Consider the following 24886-nt stretch of genomic DNA (forward strand, 5'->3'; position numbering starts at 1 on the left):
AGTGTTCTTTTATGTGAGTTCAAAATATCTTGCCCGTCTGAATTAGTGTAGGCTGGGGGAGGGAGCTTGCTGAAAGGGAGGTCTCTGGTGAGGAAATCTGTCTCTGCTCAGGATGGGCAAAGCTGGTCGATTCTTTCCAGTGAATGTGTACAGTTGTTGAGTAGTTTAATCAACAATGACACAAAGTCCTTGCTCTGGAAGGAAGGACTGCCTCTAATCCCTGGTTTCTGTGAATATATAAACATTAACACCTTCATTGTGATCACTATGCCTGATGGCATGACCTTGTAAGAACTCAATACTTTTGAACTTCAGAATGTTCCCTTTTGTATTAGCTCAGAGTAAGATTTAAATGTGAGGGGTTGCTAAACAAAGAGGCAGATTTTAGAGCTGATTTTTTTCTCAAGACATCAAATCTGTTTCTTCCAAAATAATACTGATACTTCCCCTAAGAATGGCAGCAATAAATATCTGGAGAATACCAGATGAAACAGCATCTAGACAGGAATTGCAGAAAACTCTTCTTGCAACCCTCTAAAGAAAAACAGGTCCCTGAAATAAGTAAGAGAGGATTTCTATTAAAGTTTGATGCTTTTGCCATGAGCTGGAAGCTGTCACTTACTGCAAATCAGAAGTTACCCAGAAGGCAGTGACTAGATAAATGAACAGGAGCCACTACAGGCTTTATTGGTTTGGTGGATGGGTAGCAGTCACCTAAGCAGTAGCCTCCCATCATACACAGTCCCACCAGGCATCTCTACAAAGCTGCACCATAATATTTCACATACTCAAATCTCATATTTTTCCATGACTGAGGAGGGAGTTGGTCTTGTGTCCTCCCAATGCTTACATAATAGATGTGGCTTTCCTGTGCCATCTTCACCAGGAGAAAGTATGATGCATAGCATCAAGGTTTGCCCTGGCTTGTGATTATCTGCCTGTTGCTCTCTTTTATAATTTTCTTTCCACCTCTCTTTGCCAGGAACATATGGTTCTGGGATTTCCCATAAGAGCTGTAGCTGGTGAATCCTCTGTTCCCTCCCTTACCACAGTCTGGGCCAGTCATCTGTCCCAAATTAGCAGATAAGCTGATTGGGTCTGGAGAAGAACTGCAGAAGAACTGCAGGAGAACATAATAAGTGGGTAGTGATGTATTGCAAAAAGAATATAATACTGATAAATATATATTTTTCTTTTACCTATATTTTATAAGTTTCTAAATCATGCTACTGTGAATAAAAACCATATACAGCTGCTGCTGAAGAATCAAATACTGCTAGGGTATGTACAAGGAGATGGATAAAGAAAAGAATGTTAATACTCTTATAATTCAGCAGGATTGTCTGTGTCTGGATTGTTGCATTTAGTACAGAAGATGCCAGTTCAGACAGGATATTGCCTCATCAGAAGGACTGGAAGGCAGGTAAGGAGAACAGGGCTCAAGACCAGATTTCCCAAGAGATTGGAAAGATTGATTACTCCAAAGAGGAAGTTTGTAAAAAGTGATAGGAGTATAAACAGCAACTAACCAGAGAAGAAAGCAGAGAAAATAGAAACTTCTAACCCTGTTACACAAGAGCAAGAAGATCCTAATTGAAATTAGCGATCAATTACCTTAAAAATGATAGAATAAAATTATCACAGTATGACATTGAATAACAAAGTCTGGAAAAGCTGCAACAAAGCTGTATGAAAGAAATAGCTGGATGTTAAGAGGGACTGCATGTTTGAGATGGATTTTTCAATAATAAAACCTGGAGTTTAGGAGTTTCAGTTGTGTGATAAATGTTTGAAGACAGTTTCTATTCACTTGTCTTGATTTCCATCTCCCCACACAAAAAGGTGCAAAGGTGAAAAGTCATGACTGTCTTCTAAGCCCTTGAAATGCCAGATCACCTCTAAATCAGAAGTTTGGGCTTTGCTGGCACCTCACAAGGCACTCTTCAGTAAGAAGAAATCCGAGAACCCCTGGCATTGCACTTCAGGGTGGCAGTTCCCTTGCAGCTGAAAACCAAACATGTCAGGATGGGGTTGAGTTTGCATTGCTTTCCCTGCTTCCTCCATCCCTTTTTGCTGGCACTAAAATTGCTTGGCTTGCTGCTTGTCTTCCCAGAGACCACTGTGATTCCTTGATTCCCAAGCCAACGTTGTCCTGCTAGGTCAGAGCAGCAGAGGGGCATCTTGCTTCCTCTGGCAGGACAAAGCAGGTAGGATTTGTGTTTGTGTGAGGACAGTGAAAATATCTCTGATGCAGTCTGCCCTGAGAGGAAAATAGCAATGAGCAGAAAAGCTGAGGGAACATTTTGTCACCTGTGATTCATTGATCAAGTTCAACTGAAGGATCTGGGAATGGGATTCCTCTGCAGAAAATCCTTGCTCAAGGAGAGCATTTCCAGAGGCATCTTGGTGTGGCGCTGGGCATGCAAATGCATTCCAAGTAGATGTGTTTGCTCTCTCTGGAAAAGCAGTGCCATAATCAGTGTATAAAATATAAAAGCTTATCTGTTGTTAGAGTGTTTCAACACATCTTCCACATCTACAGTGACCATCTGATTGTCCTATTTGTTGGCTAAGGAACTGTTCTGTACCAAACAGGTATGAAGGGTTTTTTTGCTTTGTGTTTTTGTTGTAGGGTTTTTTTTCCCCACAAAGAACAAAACCAGAAGAACAACTAATTAAAGCCAAAGTTCATATGGCAACAAATAAATGTATAAATTCAGAGATAGTCACTTTCTGGGATCTGTGTGGATGTTAGGACTTACCAGCTGCTTGCTTGGAAAGGGGTTCATTTGCATCAGGATATAGTTGATACTCTACTCAAAGGTCCAAGAAACACAAGTTTTCCCCTGCAACTTTTTGTTGCATGAATTAAATGTGAAGTGCTTCCTGACTGTGATAAGTAAGTGGAAAAGAAGCCTTATACAGACTGCCCTTTTGCAGCTAGAACTCTATTTTCCTTACAGTAGGATTCTCAAATGTCTTCAATGAATGGGTATACTCTGTTTAATACATCAAATATCCTCCAAGAAACAGTGAAGTACTTAGTGGTTTAATTTAGTCTTTTGCAATGGATGATGCAGATGACTTATATCCAGAAATTTAAATGCTGAGAGAAAGCATAATCCTATGATTGTGGAAATGTGGGTTCTTTTCCCTGCAGTATTTCTTGGGCATCATTTACTACTTGTTACACTGTATAGTTAACCAAGGGAAACATTTATATGAAAAATAAATTTAGCCAGTCCTGTCTTCTTCTATAACACTTTATCACTTGCAAACTTTTTTCATCCACACTTAGGTCTCCTCTGAGGTTCTGTGCTGTTCTCTTATTGATGCCATGGTGTCATTGCAGGGCAGAATGAAAAAGGAAACTAAAACTGGGAACATTCTTTCTGCTCCAGCAGAGTAACATTTATGTGTTTTTCGAATTCCAGCTAGGGATGTAATTTTGTGCTTGGGATCAAATATCAATCTTTTTCCTGTAAATTACCTTTTTTAATGTATATAATTTCTTTAAATGGTCAGGCTTTTAGCATATATGTTGAAAATGGGTGTGTCCAGCTTCCACGTGATAGATTCAAAAGTGCAAACTTTTTTCTCTCTTGAGGAATGAGTCCATTTTTATGCAGAGTGAAGCATGCATAGGATACAAAATACCACTAACTGGGAAAAAAAAAATGAGTTATGTTATTTTGGACATATGTTGCTGCTGGACATCTGGAAGCAGGTTAATGACCTGGTAGGTTCTTGTTCTTCACCTTTGCTATCTGGATAATTTAGAGGGGAGCTGGAGGGTTGATTCCTGCAAAACACTGGTCTGCTAGATATTTTTAGCATGGTTCCACCGAGTCACTTATTACATAGCAGGCCTGTAGTTTAATCTAATGAGGATCTTTCTAATAACTTCCATTACTGAAATATTTGAATGTGGGAAGGTGGTGAAAGTAATTGGATTGCAATAATTAAATCATGCAATGCGATTACCTTCCAAAGGTTCTGTGTTTATGCTTCCTGAATACCAACAGGAATTAGTCAGTACAAGAAGCACCAAAGCTGCATCTGTTCTGGAAGGAAGGAAGCTGGAGGAGTGCAGGTGGGGGGTATCTGTGAGTAGGAGAGGGGAGGGGATGAAGATCATTTTATAATCCCAAAGATCCATAAGGAAGACTGATGCACAGGTCTTAGTGAGAGAAGTAATGTTGAAACTTTGCTTGAAGGAAATCCTAATACTTGTTTAATAATTCCCAAAGCTGAAGTCTTGATGCTCACTGAGAACTCCAGCCCTGCATTTACCTGCACCTGCAGATAAAATGAGCTTCATAAATGCTTCCCTACAGCGTTTATGCTGAATATGGCATAGTCCCTGCACTGCTTAGTCTGATACATGATAAGCAGTGCTGTTGTGGAGCTGCTGAAGACCTTAGGCAACTCAGATCTCTGTACCTTCTGCTAGTAACCACAAGGTTATAGGTTTTAGAATATTTTTCAACTGGTTCATGTATTTTTGGTGTCTCTTTACTTGCCCAAAGTTTCAGCAGTGGAAACTGGTCACAATCTGATTTTGGTGTGGTGCTTGAACAGAAGGGCATGTGCTGCTTCCAGGCATAGGTGCTTGTGTAACTGGAAAAATCAGTGAAATGCACTGTTTTTGTCCAGAAAACTGAAAAAATGGGTGAAAAATGTTTCACAGCTGAGTAGTAAAGCTGTCACATTGCTATCTTTTTTTTTTTTTTTTTTTTTTTTTTTTGTGAGTCATAGAAATCCATTTCTCTTGAGATTGTCACCTATGGATCTTTGTTTTCTAGTTACTTCCCACAAAATGCCAAACTATGTAAATACTATATAAACCAAAACTGTGTTAAATAAATAAAGTGATGCCTCTTTCTCTTAGGTTTAAGTTCCACTGGTGGTTGTAACAGTTTTTCCCTGACAAACCCATGCAATTCTATCACTGCATATAACCTACCAAAACTTTGACATTTTCCCTGTTATGCAATGTGCATTTGCATTTCGTTTACAACAGCATGAATTAAATGGGGAAATATCTTACAAAGCATGGTTTGAGTTAGGATGTCATATTATTAGCTTTGTGTGAAATAATCCTGCCTTTCAGTTTACCTGCCTGCCTGCTTGGCATACTGTTTTGTGCAATGTTTTTTATTTTCTGATGATAAGTGGTAAATGTCCAGTACTTTATATTTGCAGGTTTTTTTCCCTAGTGTACCTTTGCACAAACTTGGTTCCAAGACTTGTACTTCTAAGCAGAAAGGAACTAACAAGGTGCCCTGCAAGATCATTAACATCTGAGCTTACTTTGTATAACTCTTTATAGTTTGTTCCCTGCCTTCACTGGAGATGTTGGCTCAAAGTGAGATCATTCATAATCAAAAGTTTTATATAATGTGTATATTTTAATTTTTTGTGGGATCCAGGGACTTGCTGGGGACCACGGCAAGAAACTATAGTAGTGACTCTTGAGAATGGATGAGGAAAGAGATATTCACAGGAGAGGATTATGGAGTAGAGCAAATAAGACAGTTTAGATTTAATAAGGAGAATCCTTAAAGGTAGCAAAAATCAGGTGCATTGGTTAAAAGATCCCTTTGTGTGTTTCCCACTAACCTACTATCTGCACCAGGCTGTAGAGTGGCTCCTGGAGGTCCCTGCTCAGCATCAGATGGGTGCTTGCATTGCCAGTTCTGCATCTGGCAAGGTTGGTTTGTGGCAGGAGGAGAAACCAGAGTCTGGACTCCTATTGACCCCTGTCTGACCAGTGCTGTGTAGATCATTATCATGTAATAATTGTAGTGATGAACCTTACCCAAAATATTCTCTGCTAGCCTCAACATGGACTAATTAGAAGCAGTGGGATTTTGTATCACCAGGTGGAACTGACAGTGAGTGTGCTCAGAGATTCAAGGGCTCATTGGAATGCTCACCCTGGTACAGTCTGTTCCTGTGCTCCTTCTACCAGATCCAGCTGTGTCCGTGCAGGTTTTGGCACAATCCCTTTGCTGTTGACATCTAGGACTGCATACAGCCATGGTTTCATTCAGTTCCCTTGCTGTGGTCAGGTTTCTTGGGTGCTTCTGGGCTTTGTGCACAAGGGTTGCTGAACTGGTAGCAATGGCAGTGACATTTTGGATACAACAGTATCCAAACTGAATCCAGATCTTACTACTCCTATGGCTTTGTTGCTGGGTGAGGGACATACAGGATAAAGAGAGCAATTATTGCTCAAAAGGCTTTTATTTTGTAGGAAGCTGATGCTTGAGTTACAGACTGAATTTACAATGAAGATACTGTATTTTCTAGAAATACCCTTATGTAATCACTGCTAAGAGGGAACTTCTCTCTGAAACATCCCTGAAATAAAGCTCATTCTTCAAAACTCTCTATTTTTTTCCCCCTATGCATTGTCACCCCATTTATGACAAAGTGATAAATGAAAATTTCTGCACCAGGCACTTACTACAAATAGGAAATAAACCTCCTTTCCTACCTTGTACTGGGTTTGATGCTTACCCTCTTCATCCCCCAGCAAGATAAAAGATAAAAAACCCTCACAATCGATGGTCAGTGGTATAAACAATAATAAAGAGTATGTTAAAGTGCCATTTAAAACAGTTTCCTGAAGCCCAAGAATATCTACAAAACATTGCAGTAAATTGTATGTGTTGAGAGTTACCTCTGCTCTATTTTGCTTCTACCATATGCCTGGGGCAGGAAGGCAATAACATTACAGAATCAAGGGAAGATAAATATTTAAGAAGGCAGGAGTGAGGAAGGAGACCATTCACAAAGAGGAGAGGGTAACTGATCTAATGGATAGCTTTACTCACAGTGTACAACTAGAACTGGAGATTTTATGGATATTCTGGAGACATTCAGTGGAATAGGGATAACTTTTTTCTCAAGGTAATGGTAGTGTTGGGTCTCCCTGGAATCTTGTGACAGTGTTAGATATGTCTAGTATGTCTGTATTGTATGCAAGACCAGTATTTTTCTTTTCCCTTAATTTTATGCAATGCACCAAGGAGATAAGACAAAACCCCTGCCTTTGAGTAAGGCTCAGGGACTCAACTCTACAGCTCCAAGTGGCACCCCATTTTCCAGCAGTGAGATGCCAAGAAGCTCAGGCCATAGTAGAGACCAAGTAGAGAATATTGAATACTGCCTGGCAGGATTTCATAGACATTTGTAGAGCACACTGCAACATAAATGCACAAGCTAGGATTTGTATGAGCAAAATATCTTTGTCAAAGAGAAGATACCATAACTTCTACCCCTGATTGAATATATTGCTGTAGATGGTGAAGCACAGAGCTGCCCTGCTAAGGTGGATGTGCTGTTGTTTTATTGGCACCTCCATCAGTGGTAGCTGCTCAGCTGAAGCCTTCCTCCTGCACATCTACACAGCCTACCTTGTGCTTGAGACCTGTCAGTACCACCACAGCCACCTGGAGTTGAGACACAAAGAGAGACAATTTCTTCTTTTAAACTATACATTTTTCACATCTCCTTAATACATCAAGATGTAACCTGTCTTTTGCATGGCAGGATTATTTCTGTGTAGCCTGTGTCATTTAAAAATAAATCATCTCTGTTATGAAAAGACTAAAAGAATATCCATTGACTTGACATATTCTAAAAACCTTTCCAAGCCAATTCACTGGCAACAAAAAGGGACAACTCATTTCCATGGTGACACCAAATGAATCACTCCAGAACAGTTGAAGAATTAATCCTGACCTTGGGTGGGTGCTGTGTGTAATTCCAGTAACTGTGAAACCAGCAAGTACCCTTCATGCTATACATCCATAAAAAAGCTTGTTTTAATTCATGCTTGGAGTTTTTTAATTTACATTATTTAGAAGCTTCAGAAGCTCTGGGTTTAACTTCTAGTGGGTAGTATTTTGTTTAGAAGTACACAAAAATGTGCAGAACTGCAACTGAAAAAAAGGACACTCCTCCAAGGGCTTTTAGCTTCTCCCAGGTCCAGTTGCTAGGAGTTTTTTAGCCAGAATCTATTTTGAGAAAATTACCCAGAAAAGTTTAATGAACTCTGGTCAGTTTTTCTTCTTTCAATAAATTGCTTTCTATAATCTAGAGACCTTAAGAGAATAAAATAATGAGTCATCATTTTCTGACATAAGGAAGAATTCTTATGCTTTTATACCAGCTTATACATAGATATTAGAATTCCATTATAATGCTTAACATAACTTTGAAATGCTTGCTTCAAAGATATGCATAATAATAGTCCTTAATTTTAAAATAACTCCTTTACAAAGTCTTTTGTTTTTCTTTATTCAAAATGATTTAATGTGGAGATAAGTATTTCTGTAATGAGGTACATGAACTGACTTTTGGTTTTGTTTCCTTTCAAACATCTTAAAGTTAGAAAACATCCTCTCATATGCTTATCCTTTGAATGCTTTGTTTCTCGTTTTGCATGAGTCATTGAATGAAAATATATTTGACTACATAATGAAGATACTGTGTGTCTGCAAAAGAGGCCTACACGAGTAAAAGTAGTTTCACTCTTAACAAGGAACCTCCACATGTTTGGGGGTTTTATTAAACTTAAGTAGAAAATAGTTCTGTTTCGACAGCATCTTGCTATCACAGTCTTAACTTTGGTGTAACTGTCAAATTAATGAGTAAGTCTGTAGTGGGAGCAGTTTAAAAGCACCAAAGCCAATACAAAGCATCCAAATTATGGCCATTTGTGCAATTTTTAAAATTTCCTCTAGCTTTTGAAAAATGTTTTCTTGTACATAGTTCTTTTTTTAACAAGCTAAATATTCTGTACCATGTTGTACTGGATTTATTATTTGCCAGAATCTTGAAGTGGAGAGGAGAGGCAATCTTGTCAAAGCCTGGGATTTTTTAATTCGGGAGCACTGAATATATGGATTGGGATGGTCAAGAAAGACAAGTCACAGAATATTGGTACACTTCCTCAGGTCCATTTCATATGGAGTTATTTCAGCTCCCTGTGATTAATCTCATTAATTTTTTGTGAGAGAGCCTCAGTTAGAAAAAGGCTTCAGATTTTGGCCACACCAGGTGGATGATACTGAGGACTGAAATAATAAATATTTAATGGCCCAGATGATACATCAGTCCAGATACTCTGCTCAGAAAACAATCAACAAGTGTCTCAAGTGTGCAAAGGGCATGGATTTAGTGACAGGGACCTGCCAGAATGGAGTGACTCTGGGAGAGCAAAACTCTGGGATAGACTCCAGAGCAGAACTCTGGAGATTATTTTTGCTTTGAGATGCATTGAGTGGATCTTCCAGCAGAGAGGAAACCACTGCTGTGTGTTTTGGAGAGGCCTGGAGCACTGCATGGTTCTAGGTGCCTCTGTCTGACAACAGCATCTCCAAACTGATGGGGCAGTGGAGGTCTGCCAGGCTGCCTGTTGCCTTGATCATCCCAAAACCTTAGCTGAGGTATTGAATGAACAGTGGTGTTCCAGTCCTTGGGAAAGGCAAAGACCAAAAAGCCATATCAGTTTCCAAATGCTGTTGTGATGTGTTCAGTTAAGATGAATACTGCATGGAACCAAGGAATGGGCTACCATCAGAGTCTTTACAGAGATTAATCTGAGGTTGATGTAAAAGGCTGCTGTAGGAGTTTGCAGGGTTTTTTTTCCCCCTCTAAGCAAAATAATTTATTTTTGAAGAAGGTTTTGTGCATTCATCATCACCACTTTTTGTTTTCATTTCACCATTACTTTTTCATTCTTCCTCATGTGTGTGTTGTGCTTTTTCTTTTGTAGAACAGTTCGTGTCTGGCTGAAGAGAGACAGTGGGCAGTACTGGCCCAGCATATACCATGCAATGCCATGTAAGTATAAAGAAGTACTCACTATCTATTGTGTACTTGGAAAATGGCTTTTCTGATTTTGATGAAGCTTCATGTTTATTAGCATTTGCAAGTTTACTACTCTGTATTACATATTGTTCTTGAACAATCCTCTTGGTTTCTGTTAAGCTTTACTAAGTTGCATGCTGATGTTTCTGAGAGTTATCAGAAATTTCAGCAGCAAAAGGATACAGATAGAACTAGCAAGGGATGAGCATTTCATGCAAACATAGTTTAAAAAGTGTGGGAGCTCAAAATATAGTTTTGCATTCTGCCACTAATGGAGTCTGTAGAGCCTTGTAAGTCTTTACTATAAATCACTCTGCCCTTCCTACTCCATGCACTCAGTCCATTAGGGTGCAATGGTATTTTTGGTAAGAACTTTATTTTATTTGGTAAGAACTTAATAGCCTGAAGAAGTTAGATGATAGAGAGGGTACTAGACAGGGATGGTAGCTCTTCCAGCGAAGAAGGAGAATAATTTTACTTCTGCAATTAAGGGTGGAAAACCAAGTCTCCTTGATGGATCCCTTCAGTGTGATCTGTTGTGTATCCCTCTCCTAAATAGGGTGTTCATGCTTTAGCAGAAGCTGCAGATGGATGTCCATTTTTCCAAGAGGCAGTTGAAGAAATCATAGCCCTGGCTGTTTGTCATAACCCCTGTGCTGAGTGCAGCAGGGATGTGCTGATGCTTCTCAGTTATCTTAAGATGTGCTGGGTTACCCTGCCTTTGGGAAGCTTATGAAGCTGACCTTAAATCAGCAGACTGGAGAGCATTTGTCAGGTCCCATCAAGGTGTTCTTACTCTCTGGAGAAAGAAATTAAGCTAAGATAGCTAGATTTATAAGAGACATCTGTGCCCGTGATCTGTATAGTACATAATAGATACACAAGTTTTAGTACCACAGCAACATCAGCTTGGGAATAGCCGTGGTGTTTGCTCTAAGAAAGCATTCATTTGGTAGAGAGAAGGATCTCTCTTCTTCCTTTGGGGATGGACTAGCTCATAAGAATGCATCAATCCTCAAAGGTACTTTCTGCTCAAAGTTTTGCACAAAAAGGTACTGGAAACCAGCCAGTGATGTGACAATCTTTGGATCCCGAGCAGTAGCCTGAATGCCCTTGACCTGCCCTAAGAGTTTTGTTTTTTTCCCCAAACTGTTACAAAATAGCTATTTTAGCAGCTTGGCAGTTATGCTTCTCTATTTCATGTGATGCTTTTGCATAAGTTTGCCATTTAAAATCTTGTTACGTCCTCCTATGATCTTAGCAAGGTCTTATTGCCAGTAATAGAAATGATGCAGTAGACCCAGATCCATTTAAAGGGGACTATTTTAAAGCTCATTCATAAATTCAATCACCTGACACTCCTCCTTCACTTAAAAGGCTGGTAAGCTTTGATCCATGAGATTAAAATTATGCTGGTGTTATTCACCCATTTCAAGAAGGATCAGGGATAAATAATACCTGGAGCAATTGCAATATCATCCATGGCTTTAAGCTTGGAAGTTGTTGTAAGAGTTCTAAGTAAACTTCTGCACAAGTCTGCACTTGACTGGAAATGATCATTTTGTCTGGTTCCATGTGGATCAATCACCTTTTTGGTGGTCCTCAGCTTTAGGTTCACATTGGCTTTTGGTTTCTAGAGAACAACTTCTCAGAGGTTGTCTATGTGAAAACACTGTAGGCACCATGGTGCATTTGTGCTGCTTAGCAAGCTGTGAGTGGCTGTCCCACCTACGTTGTATCACCCACACCCTTTTCTGAGTTGATATCAAGTACCCTTAATAACTAAGTTTGTGTCCTGGATACTCTGGGAGATGAGGAGTTGGGCCAAGTAAGCCATGTGATTTGGTCAAGATCTGAACTCATGGGCTGGAGTAAAGGATTTATTGTTGTGAGGATCAGTGAAGAGTCAAAAATGAGGCAGAAGAAATGCTGTCTGTCTTATGATGGTTTTCACAGGTAATATTTTGCTTTGAACCAGGAGGCTAAAGTAGCTGCAAAGCAAAACATGCTCCTTTGGTCTTAAACCATGTTACTTTTAGGCAATGTAAAGGAGGGTTCCTGAAACTTCAGGTGCTAAGTTTGTATTTCCCTTCTCCTGCTGTCAGCCTCTAATAGAAGTGGCACACTGTTGAGTGCATGAAGGATGTAATTTGGCTTCTCCTTAATTCATTTCCCAAAGGCTAAAATCAGTGTGTATTTGCCCTGCATTTAAGATAAATACTACAGCCAGGCTTCTGCATCAGTAATATCCTGTCTGTCCTCTCTAGCAGTTCAGATCCATCTTTTTCTGGTCTAAAATCTAAATCATAGCTAGGTACTGAAGCAGAGGGCCTTAGAGTGCTGGGTTTTTTTCCTGTTTACATCTCACAATTTTCAGAGTTTGGTTTGAGGTGTTTTTTTTCCTTTCTTTTTTTTTTTTTCCCTTTTTTTTTTTTTCCTTTTTTTTTTCCTCTCGTCCTCTTCTTAATGAACTTTATTCCTGAAATATCTGAATGTCATCTTATTTTCAGTAAAGCATAAGGTACTGCAGTTTTGTTATAGCTGGCATCACTTGAAGTACAGTAGTGTAGCTAATGTGGACATAATTTTAGTACTGACAATGGTTTTTTGAAGGGCAGCATGTAGTACTGGAGAATCCCCCTAGGGAACAATTATAGCAAAATGAGTATCTTTACACCACTCTGACTGTGTACACATAGGTCTGGAATTTAGAAGTGACTTTTTTTTATCAACCTGTTTCAAGAGGTTGCTTGCACCTTTCTTGTCTGAAGTGTTTGAGGCTATTTGGGAAAAGCATACTTTAAATAGCTACTTTACCTGAGGATTTTTTTTTCTGTGAGCTGTTTGTTACCTTCAGAGCTACTAGTAGCTCTTTCAATGTGTGCACAATGTCTGACATTTGAAAGCTGATATATAGATTATGCTTGTTCTGGCATTAAGTGTGCCTTTAAAAGTATTTGATGTTTGTTCTGCTTAGGAATGCTTTTTTCCCCCCACCTTTTTCCTACATATGTCCTGTTCTGTTACAGCCCTAGAAGACTTAATGTAATAGCAGTGCACCAGCAACCCAAGGCATGATTCAGGTTTGCCTTTTCTGGGGGAAAGTTGCAGGAAAGAACAATTTTGTTCTTTCCCTAATTTTAAGTGTTTCCCTTATAGCAATTTTCTTGAACTGAAGTATTTTCTTTGATTTAATTCATTCGACTCTTCCAGATGAGAAATAAATCAAGGTGCCTGCCTGGATATAGATCTGGTGTAGTCTTTATGCTTGCAGCTGGTTGTCTTTTAGGAAATGTTTCAAGGGGAAATCAATGCTGAAGGTAGAACAAGTTCCTTTACACGGTCAACATAGATTCTCCTCTTCTTCATGTAGCTTTGCTGCCAACTTAAACTATCAAGGAAGATTTGCTGAGCTACAGAGTGCTTAATCCTAGGTGAGATGTTACACACATTGAGAATACACCAGATATACTTTACCACAAAAGAGAGGAGTCCAAGCTTGTTAGCAACACAACTGTAATCACAGTGTAGAGCAGAAACCAAGAAGGGGGAGGGGGGGGAAGCAGAATTAAAAGCACATCTAACTGTGCTCAACATTTATCACAAGAATATGGTTTAAAAACCACTCATCACTATTGAAGGAGTAAGAATACCTGTGCTTAGATGCAGTTGGCAATTGCTGATCAAAAAGGGTTACTGAAGGTTTCTTTTGGAACATCAGGACTCTCAGCTGCATGCTGCTGTATTGAGGGGCAAAAATGATTCTTGTCTTCTGAAACAGCTTCAGTTGCTCAATTAAACTAAGCATAGCTCCTGAATTCTTGCAACAAAATACTGATTTCACTCTTGATGCCAGATTCTTGAAGGAGAGTAGTATGACTCACTTGTATTCAATTTAAGAGTATATCCTTATGCTTGGTAGAGTAATACTGATATAATAAAGCAGTGGTTAGTTTTTTAAACAGTCTTTTCTTTTGGCCATAATATGTGATAGTGTCATAGTGTTGTCTATGATGAAACCAGACTAAGGGACAGCTGAACTCTAGAGTCCTTCATATTGGCCAATATGTTGATTTCTACATGTTAACTTCCTTACTGCAGGTATAGGATGCAGGCCTCTGATTTAATAAAGTGTTTTCTTATATTGTTAGTAAAGTTCAGGCAAATGTAATAAACTAAGTTATACAGATAAATAATCTCTCAGATTTACACTGAAATGTCAGGTGTCTCATATCAAAACACCACCACTGCTCTTGTGTGGCATGCCTATTTTCAGATAACTGTAAGAAAAAATTAAGCAAGAAGTAGCTGTTGTTCCATGTCTAATAGGATAGGGTTGAATGACTTGCAAGAATGGGGTTTTTTTGTTTGTTTGTTTGAGTTTTTTAATTCTTGTCAGTTAGAAGGGGCAAAATGCTGAACAGTATCATAAAGCATGTTAGCCTAGTTATAGGCTTTCCAGAACTTCAAGAAAATGAGAATCTCAGTTTTGTTAACTTCATCAACATGTTCATTTTTTTCAGCTCCATGTTCATGCATGTCTTTTAACCCGGAAACCAGAAGGCTGTCCATAGGTCTAGACAATGGTACAATCTCAGTAAGTACATCCAAAGATTTCTAGTTGAAATCCTTCCCTTTTGAGAAGTATATGTGTGATGTTGTGGTGAGGATATTTTTGCTAGACTTTGGGAGAGACACTTTTTATTGCTAATGAAACTGAATCTGTAGTGTAGAAAATGGCAGATTATTACAAATTTCATTCCTACCACCACAAAGAGATTGAGTGGGGTTTACAATATTTATTAGGCAACTCAACAAACTGTCAATTTGCATATCTCAAAAATATCAATGCATAAAACCAGCTGCTCTTTTAATAAATTTAAATACCTTATCAACCATACCATACCAAACCAAAGTTTTCTGAAAGCAAAAACTAGGAGGGGAAAAGTGATCTTCTGAGGGGCAAAAGGTGGATTTCTGTTCCATATCTACCTGCTTCTCCAAACTTCATTCAGATTTTGTTTTCCCCTCACTTCCTTCAAAAGAGTTGCTCCTAACTGGAAGTGCTGTTGCTGAAAGATTTGGTTCATTAGCATCTAAGAGATATCTGTGTATGTGGAAAGGAAGCAGGGTATTAAAGCAAGAATCTCTCTTGTAAATCTGGGGCAGAAAGTCTCAGTTGACCTTATTCATTGGATGTTTCTTGAGGGATGATGAGGAAAGTGTTATATTGCTTTGTGGGAGGGTCATGGGTCAGAGACATATTTTTCACCTAGTCATTTCATCATTAGACTCCTCTTCCAGTTTAAGATCATTTTACCATCAGTTCAGATTTTCACTGCTGTTGTCTCTGCCTTAAGGGCATTATAACTGAATTAGTTTGCAGGTTGACACAAGGGCAGCTGTCTGCACCAAGGCTGAGATGGTATTTGAGGAAGGCTGTGACCCTTTTAGCTGCTGCCTGTGAGCTGTATCAGAGATGTGAAGGTTTTGACCTATAAAGCTATTAGTGGCTAATAGGTGAGATTGGGGTTTTTTTGTGCCCACTGGAGATTTCTACTTTTGCATCTAGGAGATGGGACAGCTGCCAGAGAATTCCCTGAACTGCTGAAATTCCCTCCTTCCCACTAGCTGTAATTTGCCAGTCCTACTTTTGTTCTCACCAGACCTTTGAGGAATTTGAAGGCAACTGTAAATAAGGCATTTAAATACTCTGGCATAATGGAAGAGATGTCTTCTTTGTCCTCAGGCATTTTGCCTTCAAGAGTCAGAGGGTGCTGGAGTCTGAATGGAATCATAATGTTTCCCATTCTGAAGCTAAAGAAGGTGAATGAGATATGTAGGTGTTAAACCAATGTGTGTCTTAGGGTCACCATGGTCTGCCAACCATGATTCTGTTCCTTGCTAAGCTGGGCTTCTCTTTTCTATGTCTTCTGGATATAAGTACATAGGAAGAGTGAAGTCCCTTGTAGATGCAGACAGTCATGTGGTAGAGGATTGTGCAGAAAATGCACTCACAAGCTTCCACAAATGAAGAAATGTTTCCCTCTGGAGAAAACCTGAGGTTTTTAAGAGAAGCTCCCAACTGTAATGTGCTACAGGAACTGGTGGAGATGGGAATGGAAGAAGTGCAAGGGGATCCCAGTATTCAAGTCCCAGCAATATTGGGGTATTAGAGAAATTCCCTGGGTACTTGGAAGTGGGTTACAAATCACCCTCTGGATTTTCATTCCTGGGAACAGCTGTGATGATCAGGTTATCACAGGAGTATGGGAGCAGGGCACACTGACCACAGAATAGAGAACACAGAATGTTGTCACTGCAACAAGGTGACCTTAGTGCTCTTACTTTTAACTGTGTAGCCCTCTAAGTGAAAGCACAGATTATTTACTTGAGCAGCTTGAAATATTTAAGAAGTGGTCAGATGTTCTATGTTAACACTTCTGGTAATGCTGAGCACCCTTGTGTATGCTGAGTACAGGACCAAAAAAAAAAAAAAAAAAAAATTAATCTAAAAATCATTCAACATCTTCACTTTGTGTAGAAAGAAAGGACTCCTGGCAAGGGCTCTAAGCTGCTAAAATACTCATGAAGGTGCCACACAATCTCAAACTGATATTTTTGCAGTGCAAGAAGATACTGGTTTTACTTTCAGTTGTATACTTACATAAAAAAGTGGCACTGCCATTTTTATTTTACATGAATCTTTTTTAAGCTGTATAGATTTTGGTTATAAGCCTGGTAATTCAGAAATGTATATAGGACATTTTGTGAAGGATTGGCTTTAATGCTGCTATCCAAGAAAGATGGTCCAGCAAAGTCCCCATGTTTCTTTGTGAAACAGGGTAACAATTTTTGCTTCTACAAAGGTGAAGAGATTGTTTTCAGCCTTTTGTAATTTCTCAACATGAAGGCTGCACAAATGTGTGAAGCATAGGAGAACATTCTCTTGAGCAAAAGATTGTCTAACATCTTGCTTGAAGTGTAGTGCTACATAAATTAAAAAAAAAAGAAAAAAGAAAAAAAGCAAGCTATGATCTTTCTTTTTTACACTTTGCTAGCCTTTTGCTTCAGGAGAAAATGCATTTTGGTTATTTTATGTCTTAGGGGTTGCCTGAGGTCCCTTTTGTAAGCCAAAAGCCTTTATTGTGGTCGTAATTCCTTGCTCTGAAGTGGAGAAAAACATGATTTAGTGGGTGAAAGTCTCTCAAGATACAAGAAGTAACATAGGAAAGGTCTGTTATCTGCAATAGACAGGAGACTTCCACAGCCACGATGAGACTTCTCACCTAGTTTCATCCATCTGAAAGTTAGCTTCCTAGATGAAGTTAATCATTAGGTTCTGCAGCCAGTTGAGGAAAGGTGAATTGCCTTTGGACATAGGCATGTTACTTAACCTAGAAACTGGTTTAGAAAGGCATAAATCTCTTTCCCCATTCTTGGGGAGATTTTAATGAGGGATGTAGCTTTTAGGTAGCTGAGACTGAATTAAATTGATCTTTTTTGCTGATGATGCTTGGGTCAGGATGGAGCTGTTACAGACTTAGAGCAGCGCCACAAGGAAAACAGGGCACCAGAAAAAAACATGTCCAAATTCTTCCTTGGGAATGGTACTTATTAAGATAGATTTATCTTCCATAACATTTGATCTTGCAGGTGTCTACAGGTTTTGCCATAAAAACCACTTTGAATACATGAGACTGAGTCAGAGTCTACTTGCTGATGTGCACCCTTCTCCTCTGCCTCTGTGGGAAGTTTACTGTTCTTTCCTTCAAGAAAACTACATGTCCTCTCCTAGTTTTTTTTACTTTATAAAGTGAAAAGGCTGTGATCATTTTATAGAGATTTCTTTGCAACAGACATAGGTGTAGGGTCTGACAGTAGTTTTAAGAGTTCATTCTCTTCCATTTCTGAAGCAGAATTATTGTTCTCTGATGAGAGTGCTGCCACTCACTTGTGTTAATAGGGCAGAGTCAAGTTTTTAAAGAGATCCCCAATGTGCCATCAAAATGGCATCCTCTATCAGAGAATGAATAGTAAATTGCCTGGGGTGGCTACTAGGTTGTGAATGGGTAGCAGATAATATATAAAGATTATTAACTCTTAGAAATTGGTTCTGTTGCCTACACAGAGGTCTCTGGTGCTTTTTTGGGATACACCAGCTGGCATCCACTGGCAGCTCTGGAAAGGCATGGGTCTCACTAAAGCCTGGGTTATGTCAGCCAGCCCCTTGGCCAAGGACTCTGAGGTGGCACATATATAAGCATGGATTTCCTTTGCCTTAAGAAGAGTAATTTGAAGCAAGTTCACAGAAATCACAGAGTGTTAGGGGTTGGAAAGAACCTCGAGAGATCATCTAGTCCAACCCCCCTGCCAGAGCAGGACCACCAAGTGTAGGTCACACAGGAATGTGTCCAGGTGGGCTTTGAATGTCTCCAGGGAAGGAGACTCCTCAACCTCCCTGGGCAGCCTGTTCCAGTGCTCTGTCACCCTCACAGTGAAAAAGCTTTTTCTTATGTTTACAGGGAACCTCCTATGCTTCAACTTACACCAATTACTCCTTGTCCTATTGCTGGTCATCACTGAGAAGATGCTGATAATCTTTCTAGGGAGAGGATTTACAGAGGTTTTAGGCTCAAGAAAAGTTTGTAGTGGGTGTATATGTCTCCATATATGCTCCATGAAGACATAGTAGGTTCTCTGTGTAACAGTGAGCACTAGATTGGATGATATTTTCAGATGCTCAAGATTTCTCCTTTCTGCATTATGTAAGTTTTCATGGCATCAAGTTACCATTGTAATAATAACCTTGCCAGGAGTGATCCCTAACATTCTCAGGATGGCAGAAAAAAATCATGAAGTAGCTCCAAAAAAAGCTTTGAAGAGCAAAGCGCAATCTTGCCAGAAAAATAACCCCACAAAACTTCTAATCCCTGCAAGGAGGGGTTTTGGCTTTGCCAACTTGTGTGCTCTGATAAATCTTATCTTCTCCTGAGCAAAAGGGCTCACACAGGACTTGGAAATCTTTCTGTGTTCTCTTAACAAGCACTGACTGAGCTGTGTGAGTGACCTCAGCCTTTTTAGCTCATTAAGAATCAAAAAGCTGCCTAATGAGAACTGAGCATCAGTAGCTCTGAGAGGAGCAAAACATCTACGTAAGGAAGGATGAAAAAGCAGTTTCTGCTGGTACAATGTTGAAGAGATGTTGTCGGTGTTTTTCTAGTGCAGATGACACAAAGTGTGTGCAATAGGGCATGAATTTCTTGAGCAAGGTGCCCTGTGCTAAAATACCTGCCTATTGATGCAACTGATGCATTTGGCCTTGAGAGGAAGAGGGGAATGAGTGCAATGGAAGAACATGTGATAGTGTACAGGGAGCAGGGGGTAAAGGACCCAAAGAAAGATTAGAAGGCACAAAACAAGAAAATGCATTGCCAATTACCATGTGCTTTCAAAGGAGAAAATGAGAAGCAAGAAGCTTTCAGGAAAAAAAAAATTAAAAAAAATAAAAATTCTATCCAGTATTCACGTTAATGAAACTGTGTTTATTTTGTACTGCGTTTATCTCCTTGGATGGAATAATACATTAATAGTACATAGCTGTGGTTTGTATAAAAGCATACAGAGCTAATCAATACTTGGGTAAACCTTACAAATCAAACACTGCTTACTGTGTTGGATTCACAGTACTGTAACAGAGAGGCTCAAAAGCCTTTTCAGTCTCTCACTGAAACTGTGGGACTGTCCGGATCATGGAGCAGAGTGGCCAAGGGAAAAATGCAAAGAAGTATGAGAATTCAAACTACTCTTTTCATCCCACCCAAAGTCACCAGGATCTGTGTACTGCCAAATTGGAGGGAAGGGCAGACACACTCTCCCACCATGTGTTGCAGCAACTGAAGCTGTTGCCCTTTAGGTAACAGTAGCAGAAAGTTTGTATTTTTAGCAAAGGGTCTTGCTTTGTAGTAAAGCATTTCATGTGGTGGTTTAGCATTCTTCAGGCAGTGGTTAATGAAATAATTTCCCCTGTAAAAACAGGGATAGCTCAGGTATAGCAGATTTTTAACTTTCTGTGGTTTACAGAGTTAAGGTGACCCTGTTATAGAAATCCTGCTGACTTAATTGATTTGTTACTGCTGTTTAAATAACACTCCCCACTGCAGTCCTCAGATGCCAGGGGAAAGCTAGTGGGAGGTGGAGCAGGCCAAGGAAAGTAAGATGAAGTAGATCAATTAAAGAGAACATGTTTATAACTAACTTACGAGCAGAAACCTAGAAACACCAAACTATGCAGCTGTCTCAACTCTCTTGTGGTTGCTTTTCTGGAAGCTGGGATCTGCAGATATTCCACGGCGGACTACTGTAGCCTCTCCACCTTGGTGCCAAGCAGTAGATGTGAAGTGTTAGGGTAATCCTGGTGCTGGAAAGCTATGCAGATTATCCATAGAAAATGCAGAGTGACTTTGTTTATTTAATTCCAGTTTGGAAACTGTGGGTAAATAAATACTGGCTTTTCAGTGGTTAGAACAACTTTTTGGCACTAAATGTTTGGTTTGCCTTAAATATAATCTGTAGGTTCCTGAAGTGAAGTCCACTGCATCTGCATGTTGCACAGTTCTTTTGCTAGTACTTATTCATGAGGATGTCACAGGTGTATGCTTTGAAATTTAACCTGTGTTTATAATGCTTCTTGTATTTTTGCCTGATTTCCAGATTAGATGAGTTAAGTTTTACTTTTTCTGTCCACAAGGCAGATTAACTCTGGGAGTTTCTGTATAGTTTGCTATAGAACATTAAAAATTACATCTGTTTTACACTCCTTGCTTTTTCTTTGTGTGTTTCTGAGTGTGTGGTGTTTGTGTATAGATACCTGACAGCAGTTTGAAGGCTAATTCATGTGGTAAGGCTGCAGGGTCACCCTTTGCCTGGGTGTTTCCCCTAGAAAGATGTTGCAGGAGTTTTGTTGTGGCCACTTTATTTCCTTTCCTTTGAGCAACCTTTCCTCTTCAAAACAAACCACAGGGACATCCAGGTGCTCAGTCAGTTAACCCACAGAAGGTTTTTCAAGGAGCTGAGGCTGCTGTGCTGACTGTTAGCTGCTGGTTTCATCGTTTCCTCACTCAGAAGCCATTACAGGTGGTGAGGCAGGAGCCCCAGGGCAGCAGAGCTGCAGATCCAGTCCCCATCAGTGTTCTCTTCCCTGGCCACAGGAGCCAGCCTGGCTGGGGCGCTCCATGTAGCTCTCCCCACGGGGTTTAGCACCCATGCTAAGCCACCCAGTATCCCAAGAACAACTGCTTTTTTAGCCAAAATAGCAAAGCAAGAGAGTCTGTTTCTGAGATAGCAGAATAAATATTATTCAGCAGCGGGTTAAAATCAAGGAGGGGCAAAGTCTGACTGTCTGTCTGAGGTGCCAAGAGGCTTTTGAACAGAAACCTGAAGTGTATTCCCATCATGGATTTATGCCACCTAGTTTGGACTGGCCAGCTTGAAGGAGCTCTAACATATCTATACTGGGCTTCCTGAGTGCTCAGGTTGGGGTGTACTGTGTGCTCACACAGGGATACAACCTTATACACACATGCACAGTGCTGTACACATTCAGGTACCTGCCCAGGCAGTCCTGAGCAATAGTTGTTTGCTACATGCCAGATCTCAGGTCTCATTTTGTGGTGCCTCAGCTCACAGCCAGGTCTTTCTGTCAGCTCTTTTGACTTTTTCAATAATGTTTTTCAATAATTCCTCTTTTATCCCCACCATTCTGTTCAGAAGCACTCGTGATGTTGTTTCTTAGGCAGCTTTAAAAAGTGAAATAATTTAGGTTTTTTAGATAGAGGTTCTTGAAATTAGCAAAAGTGAAAACACTCCCAAACACTTTATATCTCTAAGCATTGTTTCTTTTTTTTTTTTCTTTTCCCCTCCCTCAGGAATTCATTTTATCTGAAGATTACAACAAGATGACACTAGTGAAAAGTTACCAGGGTAAGATCGGTGTTAATTAGTTGGTATTGTCATTAATTTTTGTTAATGTTCTCTTGAGTAGTGTGAATGGTAAGGAATCTCCTTTACAGTGATTTATTTGGGTTCTTAAACTACTGTAAATGGTGGTTTTATCAATAGATCAATAATGTGCTTTCTTCTGAGATTACAAGACTTTTAAAGAGCTGTTTCATGTTCTGTTTTTCCTTTTAAATGTTCCTTTAGACAGCAAACTGTCCAAAACCCAGACTGTGTTTGGGGAAGAAGAGTATTAATTTTTAATCCTTAGTAATCCCCTGTATGAAATGAAATTATTTAGGAAGCCAACCTGTTCTTTAGGGCTCTGAGGCATTTGGGTTTTTTGTTAGTCTGGCTGTATTTCAATAATTGTTGGTTTCAGTAATCTCAAAATTATCAGTGAACACTTGTCATAATGAAAGGTCAAGAAATACTAATTCATAGCTCTCCTAATTATATCCTGGTATTCACTAATATGGTCTTTTAAGAAACCTAGCTATTTATTCTTGTCAGACTTCTAAAGGACACTCCACGCGGGTCGGGTATTCTTATAAGAGTAATAAATACATGCAATAATTTATTTTTATTCTCTTTTGCTGTTAGACTAATAGGTGGCATGGTATTATATGGTACCATTTCATTATATGCTAAGCATTGCATTTCTGTATAGAATCCTCTGACATTTAGGCTTGAGATTTCTCACATATGCTTTAAACTATGTATTAACTCATATATTTCGAGCTTTTTACTTAGAAAGGTTGAGACATTAATTTAAATCTCTCAGTAGAGGCTCTGGCTTTGTAACATTTAGATTTTAAGGTACAAGGAGAATCTTGATTTTTGCAGAACATGGCTAACAGTCATCAGCTTTTGAGTGTTTTACTTCAGTTCTCTCATGAATGCCTGGTGTGTTGTAAAGTTAAGCTAGAATGTCTGCATTTTTCCTTAGCTTATAAAACCTGAAGAAAAATATCCAATGAAGATAATATATATACATATATATATAGGATTCTTATAAAAGATTGTGCAATCTGACTGCACAAGTCTTTAGTATCCAAATTTGTGATTGCTCCACAATCACCAGTTTGGCATAGCTGGGTTTCATATTTAAGTGTTGTTGCACTAAAGAGTCTTAATGACTGTTCTGCAGCCTTCTTTATTATTAGTTTATCTATTTGCATGCTTGGATTCAATCCTGCAGACTAATCAGAGCATAGGAAAGGTGAGCTGAAGTATTTTCTTCTGATGTTTTGCATATGCAGAACAATACACACATAAGACCATTTTTCTTGCCAAGTTCATCAGGGAGAAGGCTGAAAATTTTGGAAGGGGGGAAGATATGTCTTGGCAGTGTGGCAAAACAGCCAGTTGACTTTGGCAGCCCACCCCAGGCCTGGGGAGCACCTCATAAAATTAAAAAAAAATAAATAAGGAAAATGAAGGCTGTTCTCATGATCTACTGCAGCGTGCCAGATAAGCTGCTCCTGCAGAGCATTGGAGGAGGCCTTTGGATAGGAAGATGCCTTTGGAGAACCTGTGTGGGTTATCCTGTGGGAGTTCAGATGGCATCCCTCAAAGTCTGGACAACAGAGGACTGTAATGAGAGTCCATAAGCATCAGTAGAGAGAGGCAACACAACTGATCACATTCCCAACTGGAGTCACCTCATTCCTAGGCTGCCTGTCAGCATGGGAAGGATTTGGATCAGTTCTGGTCATTTTGTGCCAGAACTCTCAGACATTGTGTTAGAAAATTATATCTGAATATTGTGGACTTTATTTTAAGGCAAGAGAAGCAATGCTTGTGCCCAGAATAGGCATCATTTCAGTTCTAGCCCAGACCATGGTGATCATCTTCAGGCACTTAAATCAGTGCATGTGACACCTCCTGCATCCTTCAGGGGCACAGAGTCCTTACCCAACATTCCTACTTTGCTTCCAGAGTTTGATGTTGGGATTTCATTGTTCAAGCTGATGAAAAATGTATTCCCCTAGTTTAAAAAACAGTGGCAATGTGCAACTGACCTCCTAGTTTTAGGAGTGGTGACCCCAGGCTGCTGGGATCCCTCACATTCATGGAGGAGGATGTCTACACACTAACCTCCTCTATGCAAGGGTTACAGAAGCATTAGGGTTGTTCTTCTGCTTCCTTCACATTGCCAGCTGTGTGGGCAAAAGTTTGGTTTTGGAAAAATCTACTCTCAAATACTGTTGGAGGTGTTTCTCCCTCTCCTGCTGGCTTAGGAAGACCAGACTGCTGTTAGTGCTTCAAATGAAGATGGCAACCAGGGACCGGGGGACATGGGTCCCAATTCATTGGTACAGGCAGGACAAGAATCTGTGAAGGGCCAGTAGGAAACTTTCCCTGGAACAGTGGTCAACACCTTCCCCAACCCAGCCAGACAGGGTCTGGGAATGGAGGAGAGCATGAAGACACACTCTGCCCATCTCACCAGTAGTGCAGGAACCACACACTGAGCCACAGACCCCTCTGGGCCTCTCCCCTCTCCAGACCAGCAATGAAATGGCAATGAGTAGGTTACAGCAACCCAGGGACAATCTCTTCTTGCTTCAGCTCCACTGGAAAGTGTCACTCAAAGTCCCAAGGGACAGTTGAAGAGAGCAAGTTTTTGACAGTGTAAGGGAGTTAAAACAAAGCAGATATTCCCCACTGTTTGCTGGGCACCAGTGACCAGAGACTGCAGCACAGTGCCTCCCAGCACTCCCATCCATAGAGACATGCTCCCTGGTTGTCCACTCCTCACCCTGGGTGTTGGTAGGGGAGCACAGCATCCCCTCTGCCACTTTCCTGGGCTTGACTGGACCTGTAGGGGAGGTCTGAGATCCTGGGGAAGCATCATGCAAGAGAGATGCTCTAGGACCTGCTGTTACTCAGAACCTCCTACAGCTTCACTGGGCCATGCACCAGGAGGTGCTTCTGTGCTCCTCACAGTTGCCTCCATCCAGGACATTGGATCTGGGCTTACAAGGGACATCACTGGCAC

The 24886-nt window shown here is 40.0% G+C and overlaps 1 protein-coding gene across 1 annotated transcript in view; it reads left to right on the top strand.

Annotated features, from left to right (window-relative positions):
- WDFY2 (WD repeat and FYVE domain containing 2) overlaps nucleotides 1–24886 on the top strand; it is a 61031-nt gene that overhangs the window by 21642 nt on the left and 14503 nt on the right. Inside the window, exons 2-4 of the mRNA XM_030469075.1 lie at nucleotides 9791–9858; nucleotides 14409–14482; nucleotides 21813–21867. Of these exons, the coding sequence (XP_030324935.1) occupies nucleotides 9791–9858; nucleotides 14409–14482; nucleotides 21813–21867 (197 nt within the window). The remainder of the gene's footprint in view (nucleotides 1–9790; nucleotides 9859–14408; nucleotides 14483–21812; nucleotides 21868–24886) is intronic.

The sequence above is a fragment of the Calypte anna genome, chromosome 1 (assembly GCF_003957555.1).
Source record: "Calypte anna isolate BGI_N300 chromosome 1, bCalAnn1_v1.p, whole genome shotgun sequence".
NCBI lineage: Eukaryota > Metazoa > Chordata > Aves > Apodiformes > Trochilidae > Calypte > Calypte anna.